Source organism: Monomorium pharaonis, chromosome 2 (assembly GCF_013373865.1).
Source record: "Monomorium pharaonis isolate MP-MQ-018 chromosome 2, ASM1337386v2, whole genome shotgun sequence".
Taxonomy (NCBI): domain Eukaryota; kingdom Metazoa; phylum Arthropoda; class Insecta; order Hymenoptera; family Formicidae; genus Monomorium; species Monomorium pharaonis.
This window is the reverse complement of record NC_050468.1, coordinates 22893097-22905297: the sequence shown is the minus strand read 5'-3', so window position 1 is coordinate 22905297 and position 12201 is coordinate 22893097. Positions and strand designations below refer to the sequence as shown.

Here is a 12201-nt window from a genome sequence, read left to right as displayed (position 1 = left end):
AGAAAATGGAGACAATAGATTGCCAGAGCGCATAAATATTGAACGAGTAAATGTAGTATCGTGCACGTTGTTTATTCGGACGTGAATCAATGCTTGGCGTGTCGTATTGATTATACAAGGGGGGCGTGCGACGATGGAGCCAGATAGCGGAAGCTATCTCGCGATGAAATTTAATTTAATGACATAGAATTTCAAGCTCTTCGAGGCTAACGAATGAAGGGATGAGCGAGAGTTATCGATATATCGCAAGAACGGTACGTTTCTGCGCCGCGTGAAATTCACGGGCACGTGTTCCTGCGTTCTTCGGGAGCGTCCAATTAAAATTTATCAAATCACCTCTGTGTCCTCTGCAACGAAAAACGTCTGTCAGTGTTTCAGCCTCAATTTAGAACGAGAAATCTGTTTTTATAATATCACGAATGATTCAAAGCGTTGTGCTCTTCTTGAAAGTTTTTGTGTTTCATTTTGCAATTCTGCTAATGAGGATGCCAAGTGCTTAAAAAGCTTATTCGAGAATGGTACAGTAATGAATCATGCCATGCAGTGATTAAAGTCCTTAAGAGCGGTGATTATTATGTTGCATAATTATAAAATGTTCCGTGTTCCGGAAATTGACAAGGTTAGACAATCTTATCGAATTTTGCTAGTGTTCTTGGATAACATATCGCGCGTGTAAACGTATCTGTATACGTGCTGTATGTGTATGAGCCATACAGAAATAATTTACATTATTATTATGAAAGATTATTATGTATTGATCACATTAATTTAAAATTTATCCGCTTTTCTTCCGTGAACTACTCTGATTTCTGTTCGACAATTATCGTTAATTAATACAATGCTAATTGTTTATTAAATTATGTTAATCATAATTTTCTGAATTGTAATAGATCTTGTTTATGTACATAATTACTCGCATTACATGATGTTACAATAAATTAAATTTAAATAAAATTTTGCATACTCAAAATTTATATCACTTGTTTTCATCTTTGAATAATATTTTATTTTTCTGCTTAAATAATTTTTTAAGTCAAATCGTATTATGCAACAAAAAAATAATAAGATAAGGAAGTAATTTAGAATCTGTATCATATATCTTTTATGTATGCGTCTCCCATGCACGGAAATGAAACATATCATATCTGGGAAAACAAATATACGAACAAAAGTTATAAAATAAAATGCTGAATTTTAACTTTCTGTACTACTCTTTTGTGCATTTTATTATACATGTATATACTATTATATTGTAGATTTATAGCTTTCATGGAAAATGCATTTATAAATAAATATTAATATTTTTTTTACATTAACTGGTGCTGTTCTTTCTCTCTTTGTTTCGTGCAAAAAAGTTTTCGGATTAACAAGGGTATTAAATTGCATTTATAAATAAATATTAATATTTTTTTTACATTAATTGGTGCTGTTCTTTCTTTCTTTGTTTCGTGCAAAAAACTTTTTGGATTAACAAGGGTATTAAGAGGATAAAATTGGAGAAGAAAAGAAAGCATAAAAGAGGCTAAAAGATTTAAAAATCTTTCAATTATTAGTTTGAGAGATTAATTGATGTCATTGTCAGCAAATTAATATTCGTAAATTCTTCAGTTTACTTTCTAAATTAAAAAAAATCAGTAAAATTTTACAATGCTACACTTATAACTATGATTATCAGCGATGATTATCAGATCAGCAGCATTTACTATCTTTTAATGATTTCAATTTAGAAAAAGGATTACTTTCACTGATCGGAATCAATATATTATTATCGAAAGAGAGTGTATATATTAATGATTGATATAGTTATAAGTATGGCACTGAAATTAAACATATTCTCTATCTTTAAGTAAATAAATACACTGATTCTAATTTAGACAGTGCGTTACTTCTTGTGTGTTCTCTTTTCGAATTATTTGCTATATTATTTATAAGATCGATATCTCATTTAATCTTAATTAACTTTCATTACAGCGTAGCCGAATGTCGCGGAGTGAAGTGATGCATGGCTAGATAAGAGTCTCGCCCGACTTAGAGAACCGGGCGGTATGGGTTTGCCACGTTTCTCCCTGAAAAGATACTTTTTCTACGTGCTATGTCTAACGGGCACGCTGCTCGTCCTGTTAAATCTCCTGCAGGACGAGATATGGCACAGTATGCGGCCGCATCCCGGCCAGCCGCAGTCCGTTCGAGCTGTCGGAGACGGACCGAAGGTATGCATTAAATTATTAATTGTCTAGATTAATTCGTCGCACAAGTCTCATTACCCGAGCATGTATGTACATAAAGAAAATACTGTGATAAGTTACATAAAATATATATAGCTTCTTTTACATTAATCTATTTGAATTATAATAACGACATTATGATGTATTAATATACATTTTTAATAATTACCAGGCATCACAAACGCGCGTTTCGCGCGCGCTATTTACTTTTTTACTTTTTATTTTTTATTTTATAAAAATAAATTGCAATAATAATTATCTATATCAATTATCATTTGCTAACTCCGCAAAGATAATCGCTCACGTAGCGCAGCAAGAGAATTAATTAGCATTGCGAAAAAGCGGTCACAATATTTCAATAGATTCGATTCTACCTCATCTCTTTTTTATTATGGATAATAAAAATGAGATATTTATTTTCAGTCTTTGTTCGTCTCAAAAACAATCAAATGATACTTCTTTAAAAAAGCACTCTTGTGTGCAAACCTGCTAATCACAAACATTGCTAATCGACTATAAATGCGTTATCTAATTTTTGTAGTAAATTTAAATTGTTATAGATATATATAAAGACTTTTAGTTAACTGATAATTTATATAAAAACTTGTTTATAAATATATATATATATTTAATTAAATTCTTATTTAAAAGTTATTAAGCTAACATTGATATTTTCATCAGAAATGTAATTAAGCAATTTGTATGCTAAAGACAAGTGTTCAGATTGTAATGAGAACTTTTTCTTATTTTAGTAATACGTGTCTCTATTTGAAATTATACTTTAGAATTTTAACAATTACCACAGTTTTTTTTAATACAAAATATAATATTTTAAAAATAATAGTTTAATCGAAAGCTCTATGTATTAAATTACATTAAACAATTAAATACAAAAATATTCATTAAAGTATTGGAATTTTGTATGCAATTTCAGTACTTTATTAACTCATTAAAAAAGATATTTCTTTAAAACGCATAAAAATTATAAACGTAGATAATTATATTTTATAATGTGCTTATAATTGTACTCTAACGTTTTAAAGCAACCTTTTCAATCAGTTAATTAAATAAAATTATTGAAATTAAAACACAAAAATTCAGTGTTTTATGGATATGCTTATTATATTTATTTACTTTTAATTTAATAATATTTTTGATGAAATTTTGAATAAAAATATCCCCTAATTTAATAATAAAAATAAATTAGTTTATATAAATTAATAAATAATAAAAGAACAAAAATATAATATAATTGTCTTTTAATGTCATATATTTCATGATAATAAAAGTTTTATTATAATTTTTACTCTAATATTCTTCTGCAAGAAATATCCTATTGTATAGTTCATAGTTCGTTTATTTATAGCTGCAGTTATTTCTGCAGCATTAGATGTAACTGTAGATCGATATTGTTTTGGAAGAAAATGAGGATAAGAGTAAGTTATTACTTCGAATAGACTCTCTAAATCGAAATCAATGTATTATTTATTGATTTAGGGTATTGTATTTGTATTTATAACTGTTATCAGTGTTAATAGTGAATATTCACTGTTTTTTCTAGTGATTTCGATTAAGAGGGAAACACTCTCACTGATCGAAATTAATGTATTATCACTGAAAAACATTGTATATATCACCAATTGATATGATTATAAGTTTAGTACTGAAATCAGCAAAAGTTTACTGATTTTGTTTTAAAGGATATACGAACATGATATTTGTTGATTGCGATATCTAATCGCATTTGACATTAATCTGACATATTAATCTAAAAATTAGATTCAAGATATAATAAATCAATGTATATTGTTCATTTATTGTAACATATGTAATTGCATAAAGATAAATCTTTTTTTTTTTTATTTACTGCGGCCATTATTATACTAGAAATATTTTTATAATACTACATTTCTTGATAAAATGAGAGAGAGAGAGAAGGAGGTGTACAAAAGTGTAAGCGATAGAAATAATTGGAAAATCAATCACGGCTGAAGGAGTAAAAACGAAACTTCGCTCGCAGATGAAACCCGATTGGCCTTTGAAATCGAAGAAGCCGACGATGCGAGTATTACGCACTCGGGAGCGAGTGAGGAAAAGACTTTCGTCCGAGGTACGGTCAATTGTAGTGTCGATTAATTCTAACGACATGTACACGGAAAAAATACTTTTTTAATTTGGAAAGAAAAACAAAATCTTATATACAAATCTTTTGCATTCTTAGATTATGTGATAATTTAAGGAAATTTCCATGATTAAGATATATTGAGTAATGTATAGATATATGTATATAGACATGTGTTATATATCATTAATTATTTCTACGAAATTCTGTTTGACATTTTTACTTTTTCCGTGTGTCGTTTGGCTTGTTTTTGCGCCTTAAAAAATGTACGGTGCGTATGCTTGCTTTTCGAACTTAGTCGCTTCCTCTTTTTCGACTAGGCTTTCAAAGTGCTAATACATCGTGTAATTTATGGCCAAGTATACAACAAAGAAGACTATAATCTTCCAAACAAAATAATAATTTTTATATAAGTTTTAACAATCACAAATTTCATAATTTTTAACGAAAAAAAAAAAACCTTTTAGATTTTAATGTTTCAGACGCAGTTATCAAATATGTTGTAAAATCCAACAAAAATTTTTAAGGATATTATCATAGCTTGTTTAATGTTCATTTTACTAGACATTGGACACTTAGGTAATAGCAAAATTATACGAATAATTAATGCATCAGATCATGATGTTTGAAAATTCCTATGTCATGGTATGCGTTAGAATGGCTTAATAGTCTAGTTGCCTGTAGCAGTTTTTAACTTATTTTTTCTAATTATATCCATTTGAAATAAGAAAGTTTTGTTTCAACATTTTCTTATCTCTCTTTCGATCGTATATTATTTATATAAATATGTCAAAGTAAAAAACTTTTGTTCGCCCTTGTATAATATTATGCTTAGAAACTTTAAAAGTCATCACTTAATTAATCGTATAAATTTTTATACTTGCTGATAGAACCAATATATAAACTCTGTACTAACATAAGAGAATGTATTAAGAAATGATATGTACTAAGAGAAACTTAAATAAATTAAATTTGATGAGTAGTATAATAGACTTATAGAATTATATTTAACTTCAAATGAATTCCAGCAGAATCAACTAAATCGCATGCGATTATTTAAGTATTATTTATAGATGGTGAAAAGAATAATCAATTCATATCGTAAATATCATTAGTACACTTATCATAAAATTGAATGATATTACTCATAACTTCTAGTTTAAGAACAGTATACAGTTCGCGATATTGTTTTTAGTTACAACAAGGAATGTCATAGAAAGATTATTTTTCGTTCATTTATACCTTCCTTTTTCATTCGAAGGCATTGAATACAAATGGAACCGCGAGCTTGGGCGAAAATTCGATAGATTTGGATCCATCGCGAAGACCTTGGTACATGAAAGGAGGTACCAGAAGACCATATCCAGCGATAAGAACTCGCAGTACTGGCCGAAGATTGGCTCAATTGTGGCCGGAGGAAGATGCTTACGATGATCGTGTGACTAATCAGGTAATTATGGCAATTGTACAAGAATTTGTGAAAAATTACATACATTTAAAATTTAATTTAAAAATATATAAAATATAAAAGAAAATCTAGAAAATTTTTTAGTGTAAAAATTATGTAATTTCACATGTATAAATCTTAAAGATACGTCTTAAAAATTTTCTATATATTTTCTTTTAACTCAATTCATTATGATTGAAGATCGTGATCTCTGTTTGTATGATTATACCATGCTCTATGATAACTATTTGATAGAGGTACTGTCGATGATTTGCTTTTGTCTTCCTAGAGATAATGATTAATTAAAAATCTGATATTCTTGGTGGATTTAAATCTTGTTGGGCACACATCGGGTCTTTTGGAGATGCGCAACTCGTATAACCATTATCATCGTAAATTCTTTTATGCATATATTACTAATCGATTTAAATTTAATTTTAAATGTAGAATGAAATATTAGCGAAAATGTTATATTACGTTAAATTATTTTTATTTCATTTTATTAAATCACAATTCCGGTTATTATATTACCAAATTATATAACTTTTAATTTTTTATTTGTCTAGATATATTAGGAAAACTCCCTTTCGCATTTTTGTCGCTTTTAATTGACATGATGACAAACTTTCATTTTATTAAAAAATATATATTTAATTTACGTTATATATATTTACAAAGAAATATATATAGAAGTTTTGTATCAGTTTCTATAGTTTTCCTAGTAATGTCAAATAATTGAATATTTAAAAAAGGGTAGGTTGAATGTTAAAAGTGAAAAATTACAAGATATATTTTAGTAGTCATTCAATATTTAAAATTATATCGCACTAATACTAAATTATCATATAATTATAGATAAATACATTTTGAAAAAGACCAATCTTTCTATAATTTAATTGATAACACTAGCTTAAGTAATTCTACATAAATGTGGTAAACTAATATCATAAATAATTTTACAGCTAATGTTTGTGCCACCAAATTACAACAGAACAGGTGAGCATCCATTGAAAAAGATAATGATTCCTCATGGGATGGCCGAGGCCAAAGTCGGTCCTGACATATTCTTCCAACAACGCTGCCCCGTGAATTCTTGCACGATCGTCCGTGACAATCCGGACGATGCCGATCTCATTCTATTTAAGGATTACGTCACACACGTGGGACGAAGGTCTTACAATCAGGTATCGGATGCGTTGATAAATAATATTAATTTTTATGACCCAAGAAAGTCATACCGCTTTTACTCGGCAATTGACCCGCTATTATCTTACCTTGTTCACTGGGAAAAAAAATTTTGCTTTTCGCAAAAGCTGTTTTATTAAGGTTTTCTAAATAGCGAGTAAATATTTTAATGTATAAAATATATTAAAAAATTTTGTTGTTTCTGCGAAATGTATATAAAAAAGATTGTTTATAGTAATTAAATAGTTTAGTTCAATATTTTATCCAAAAATGTTAACTGTTTAGTTAATATAAAAATGTAGTTTATTTAATTGATATTTACAACTATTTAGTTAGACACAAATATATTTTTATTTGAATTTATTTCCCAGAAACCACTAAATCTATATAAACAAGATATTTGATTGCTATTAAAAAATGCATTAATTAAACAGTTTTTGTTAAAAGCATTAATCGTTTTTTTTCTAGTTATTACACTTATGTATATAAATGAGAATTGTTTCTCTAATAAAGATTATGTGATTTTTGACAGGTGTGGATGCTGTATTTTTTAGAATGTCCTTATCACACGCAAAGCGTAAAAAACGCCCTTATCAATTGGACCGCCACATATCGGCGTGACAGTGACATAGTGGCACCTTACGAGAGGTGGCAATATTATGATTCCAGTGTCACACAGATTCCACAAACGTTTAATTATGCAGCAAACAAAACGAAGAAAGTAAGACAATCAATTTTGAAATAAAAAAAATTAATAATTATTTTGATTATCTGTAAATCCAAAAATAAGTTCTGAGCAACAGATATCTGTATCTTTTGTAAACTAATTATATTAAATAATGAGATATTTATTATATTAATTTCTCTGCAGTAAAAGTAATAATAAAATGGAATTATATATTTTTTTAAAAACAAATAATTTTAATTTATATTTGATATAATTTAAAAAAATACAAACACTTACGACAGTTGAAGAAAATTTTGATAAGAAATTATTCTTACATCTCTCGTTTTTCTTTTATCTTGATTAAATTTATACATTCTTAATTTGTTAAATAATATATAATTTTAAATACTACGTATTTTTTATACAAAATATTAATAGTTTGGAGAAATTTAAATATTGATTAATACTTGATAAGATTATACGTGTGTGTGTGTGTGTGTGTGTGTGTGTGTGTGTGTGTGTGTGTGTGTGTGTGTGTGTGTGTGTGTGTGTGTGTGTGTGTGTGTGTGTGTAAAAATAACATTTATTTGCTAATAAAATTAAATTACCTATTTAATATGATTCATTATCATATTAATTTTCCATAAGAAATAGAAATATCTGAATTAAATAAGATAGGAATTTAATTCAGATTTAGACAGAAATCAAATCAAAGTAAAGTGCTAAAAAATAAAAGATATAAGAATAAAATTTCTTATCACAACTCTTTTCCAATTGTATGTGTTAGGTCCAATTTCACAGCTTAGTTTATCTAGAGTTTAATTAACATCGTCCAATAGGAGAATTTATTTTATGTAAAACAAGTTCATCTATTGAATATGGTTAGTTAAACTCCGATTAAACTAAGTTATGGAACTGAGCCTTATATACTTTTCGTAAATGTACTTTTCGGGCATGTCGTTGCTCAAGTACTCTATTCTTGCTCTTGCCGAGAGCACATAGTAAACACTATCATACGTGACACTCGCCCTCTTCTGCATCGCTGTTTAATCAGGTCGCTTGGTTCGTTTCCAACTGCCATCCCCGAAATCAACGTATGCATTATGCCAGGGAACTCTCGAAATACATCCAAGTAGACATTTACGGTGCTTGCGGCAGCCTGCGCTGTCCACGGTCGCAATCGCAAACGTGCTTCGACATGCTCGACGAAGACTACAAGTTCTATCTCGCGTTCGAGAATTCCAACTGCAAAGACTACATCACGGAGAAGTTCTTCGTTAACGGACTTGGGTACGTGCGGTGATATTTATTACCTTTATTACTCTTCCTTTCTCTTTTCCGCCCCCTCCTCTCTCTCTCTGTCTCTTTCTCTTTCTTCCTTTCTCTTCTTCTCTTTGTCTTTTCTTCTCACTCTCATTCTCTCATTAGCACACACAATCCATGCAGAGAGTCGCGATATTTCAGGTGTCAGCGGCGAATATAACCCAACCGGCCTAATACGCTCGATCATTTCACCCAGAAGCCGACGACCTTTGCCAACGTGGTGTGCGGTATCTCGAATAAGGCGGTTGCGTGCCAACTCGCGTTACCTGATCTTCCCTACTCGCGTAATGGACAGAAACGCGTGCTGCTCGCGCGATATTAATTAAGCTCTCGAACTGGACGCGACCGCTTTAATTCGCGAGCGTGAAACGATTTCGATTCTTCCAAAAGAACAGAATATTGCCTGAGTCTAACTGAGAGGCAGCCGGAAGCTTCAGAGAACGTGCATTGTGCTTTCGCGTCTGTAAGCGAGTTGCTCGAGGTGGATCGCGGCACAGAGAGATGCTGGACCGATTCGCTGAAAGTTCCGAAACGAGATCCCAAAAGACGAGGAGACACGAAAAGACCGCGTGACCTCGCACGACCTCGTTTCGCGGACACTCGAGCCACTCTGAAGAAGGTATTAATAAGATCCTCGTCTTAGCGAAGTTGCCACGCGACTTTTCATCACTCGACTACTTTTAAGAGCCCTGCTCGAAAAGCTACGATGCGAACACGATACGAGATGTTACGCAAGTGAAACGGGAAGTGGCTTTCGTTCGGCGATGCGGATAAACGGTAGAGAGAAATCTTTCAAGGTCTATAAAATGAGAATGACATACGGCCCCCCTTTTCGTGGCACGATTGCTCTCCTTCTCCCGCGAGTATTGTAATTATTCATTTCTAATCGTAGATCTGTTTTTCCTTTCTCTTCAGGCACAACGTCCTACCCATCGTGATGGGCGCCCATCCGACGGATTACGCACGCAGCGCGCCATACCGCTCTTACATCCACGTAGACGAGTTCGAGTCGCCGAAGGAGCTTGCCGAGTATCTGCATCGGCTGGACCGCGACGACAACCTGTACAACTCGTACTTCCGTTGGAAAGGCACCGGCGAGTTCATCAACACGTACTTTTGGTGCCGGGTGTGCGCCATGCTGCACGACGACCGTCCGCCAAAGTATTACAAGGACGTGAACGAGTGGTGGCGAGGGGACGGCGTGTGCACGACTAACTCGTGGCGGGAACACGACCTCTCGCAGAATACCTGAGGAGGCGAAATCGCCCCGGGAATGAACGTTTAAAGGGCTCTTCCGGCGGCCACGGGGAGTTCCGTGCATGCGTGCGTCCGCCCACGACACACGTTGCTCAATTTCTACAAACGATTCCGATTCTTCCAAAAAGAACAGAATATTGCCTGAGTCTAACGGAGAGGCAACCGGAAGCTTCAGAGAACGTGCATTGTGCATTCGCGTCTATAAGTGAGTTGCTCGAGGTGGATCGCGGTCACACAGAGATGCTGGACCGATTTGCTGAAAGTTCCGAAACGAGATCCCAAAAGACGAGGAGACACGAAGACCTCGCACGACCTCGTTTCGCGGACACTCGAGCCACTCTGAGGAAAGTATTAATGAGATCCTCGTCTTAGCGAAGTTGCCACGCGATTTTTCATCACTCGACTACTTTTAAAGGCTCTGCTCGAAAAGCTACGATGCGAACACGATACGAGATGTTACGCAAGTGAAACGGAAAGTGGCTTTCGTTCGGCGATCGAGATGCGGATAAACGGTAGAGAGAAATCTTTCAAGGTCTAAATGAGAATGTTTGTTCACGAGGAGGAATTTTTTCAAGGAGGGCAATCTGTGTGCCTAATTGTCGAATCTTCCAAAACCATGTTTCTATGCACTTCTTTTTCGGATGATAAAGGCAAAGAATCGAGGCGAGTGATGATTTTATGAGAATAGCCATGATAGATCCCCTGCTCTCTGAATCAGAATCAGTGTATCATTCACTGACAGTGAAGGTTTCAATTTTAGTGCTGTATTTATAATTGCATCAGTGGTGGTGCGTGGCTCTACGTGAAAACGGTCAATTCGTAAATAATGAATCTTGGATTCAATTTCGATATCATTATCCTATATATTCTACATATATTTTTCGAGGTTACGTCAAAGTCTGGAGACTGTATCGGGCCTAAGGGATTAGAGCTGTATTAAGGCCCAAGAAACTGAAACTGTGTAAGTCTGTGTAAGAATTTAAGGCTGTCAAGCCTAAAAGAAACCTAGGGTCCAGGGCTTCTATTAAGACTTGGATGAAGCATAAAAAATTTAGCGAAAAATTTAAAGAAATTCTTTACATCTAGATGACGTCTTACGAACTCTGATATAGTTCCATCCATTACCATTGCTACTATTATAACTATATCAATAATATATATTTTCTCTTTCTGATGATATATTGATTCCGATCAGTGTAAGTATCCTCCCTTCTTCCTCTTAATCGGAAACACTAAAAGACGATAACTGATGATTACAATTATAAGTACAGCATTGCAAATCAGTAAGATTTCATTAAATTAGATTTAAAGAGTGAGAGGTCATTTTACTTATTATCATGGCAGAAATCATTCGAAGATAAAATTTTGCGATGTACATAAAAAATTTAGGAAAAAGGTGGAGTAGACTATTTTACGACGAAGGACGCAAAATAATACAATACGTATCGTGAGACTAAAGTGCAATATGCGTTTGTTCCAAAGGACTTTATTCTTAATGCGCATTTAGTGCTAAACTGCGTGATCCTCTAAAAAGATGCACATGAAACGCAACGAAATGAAGAATTCATTACGTTTGTTATTAAATGTGCGCTGAAAATATACGGATTAGCATGTGTGCATGGAATAACTCAGAAAATCAACGGATGATCTTCCAACTACATGTACTAAAGAACTAATTACGAAAAATAGTAATTTAAAGAAAAAGAAAGTATCAACATTAACAATTATAATGTTAGTATTAGAATTAGTATTAGAATTTTTTGACCAAATTAGACTTCGGTTATAAATAAATAATAAGTCCTCATTTTCTTTAATTAATTTTATTTTGATTGGATTTTATCTTGATAAAAATGTTAAATTTAATTACGTTATTAATTACGTTATTAATGTTAAAAAATAAAAACATGCGAGAAATGTTATTAAAACGGCAGTTTACAAATTCATCATGGTAATTGTAGTTGGAAGAACAATCGGA

At 32.3% G+C, this 12201-nt stretch overlaps 1 protein-coding gene across 2 annotated transcripts in view; it reads left to right on the top strand.

Annotated features, from left to right (window-relative positions):
• Nucleotides 1-11912, top strand: part of LOC105830600 (glycoprotein 3-alpha-L-fucosyltransferase A) — a 36161-nt gene extending 24249 nt beyond the window's left edge. The window contains exons 2-8 of one of the 2 annotated variants that reach the window (XM_036282487.1): nt 1972-2210; nt 4246-4335; nt 5609-5797; nt 6757-6978; nt 7512-7700; nt 8701-8936; nt 9885-11912. In XM_036282487.1, the coding sequence (XP_036138380.1) occupies nt 2046-2210; nt 4246-4335; nt 5609-5797; nt 6757-6978; nt 7512-7700; nt 8701-8936; nt 9885-10221 (1428 nt within the window). In that variant the 5' untranslated portion in view covers nt 1972-2045 and the 3' untranslated portion in view covers nt 10222-11912. The remainder of the gene's footprint in view (nt 1-1971; nt 2211-4245; nt 4336-5608; nt 5798-6756; nt 6979-7511; nt 7701-8700; nt 8937-9884) is intronic. The other variant, XM_036282488.1, reaches the window with a different exon arrangement.
• Nucleotides 11913-12201: the final 289 nt, after the last annotated feature.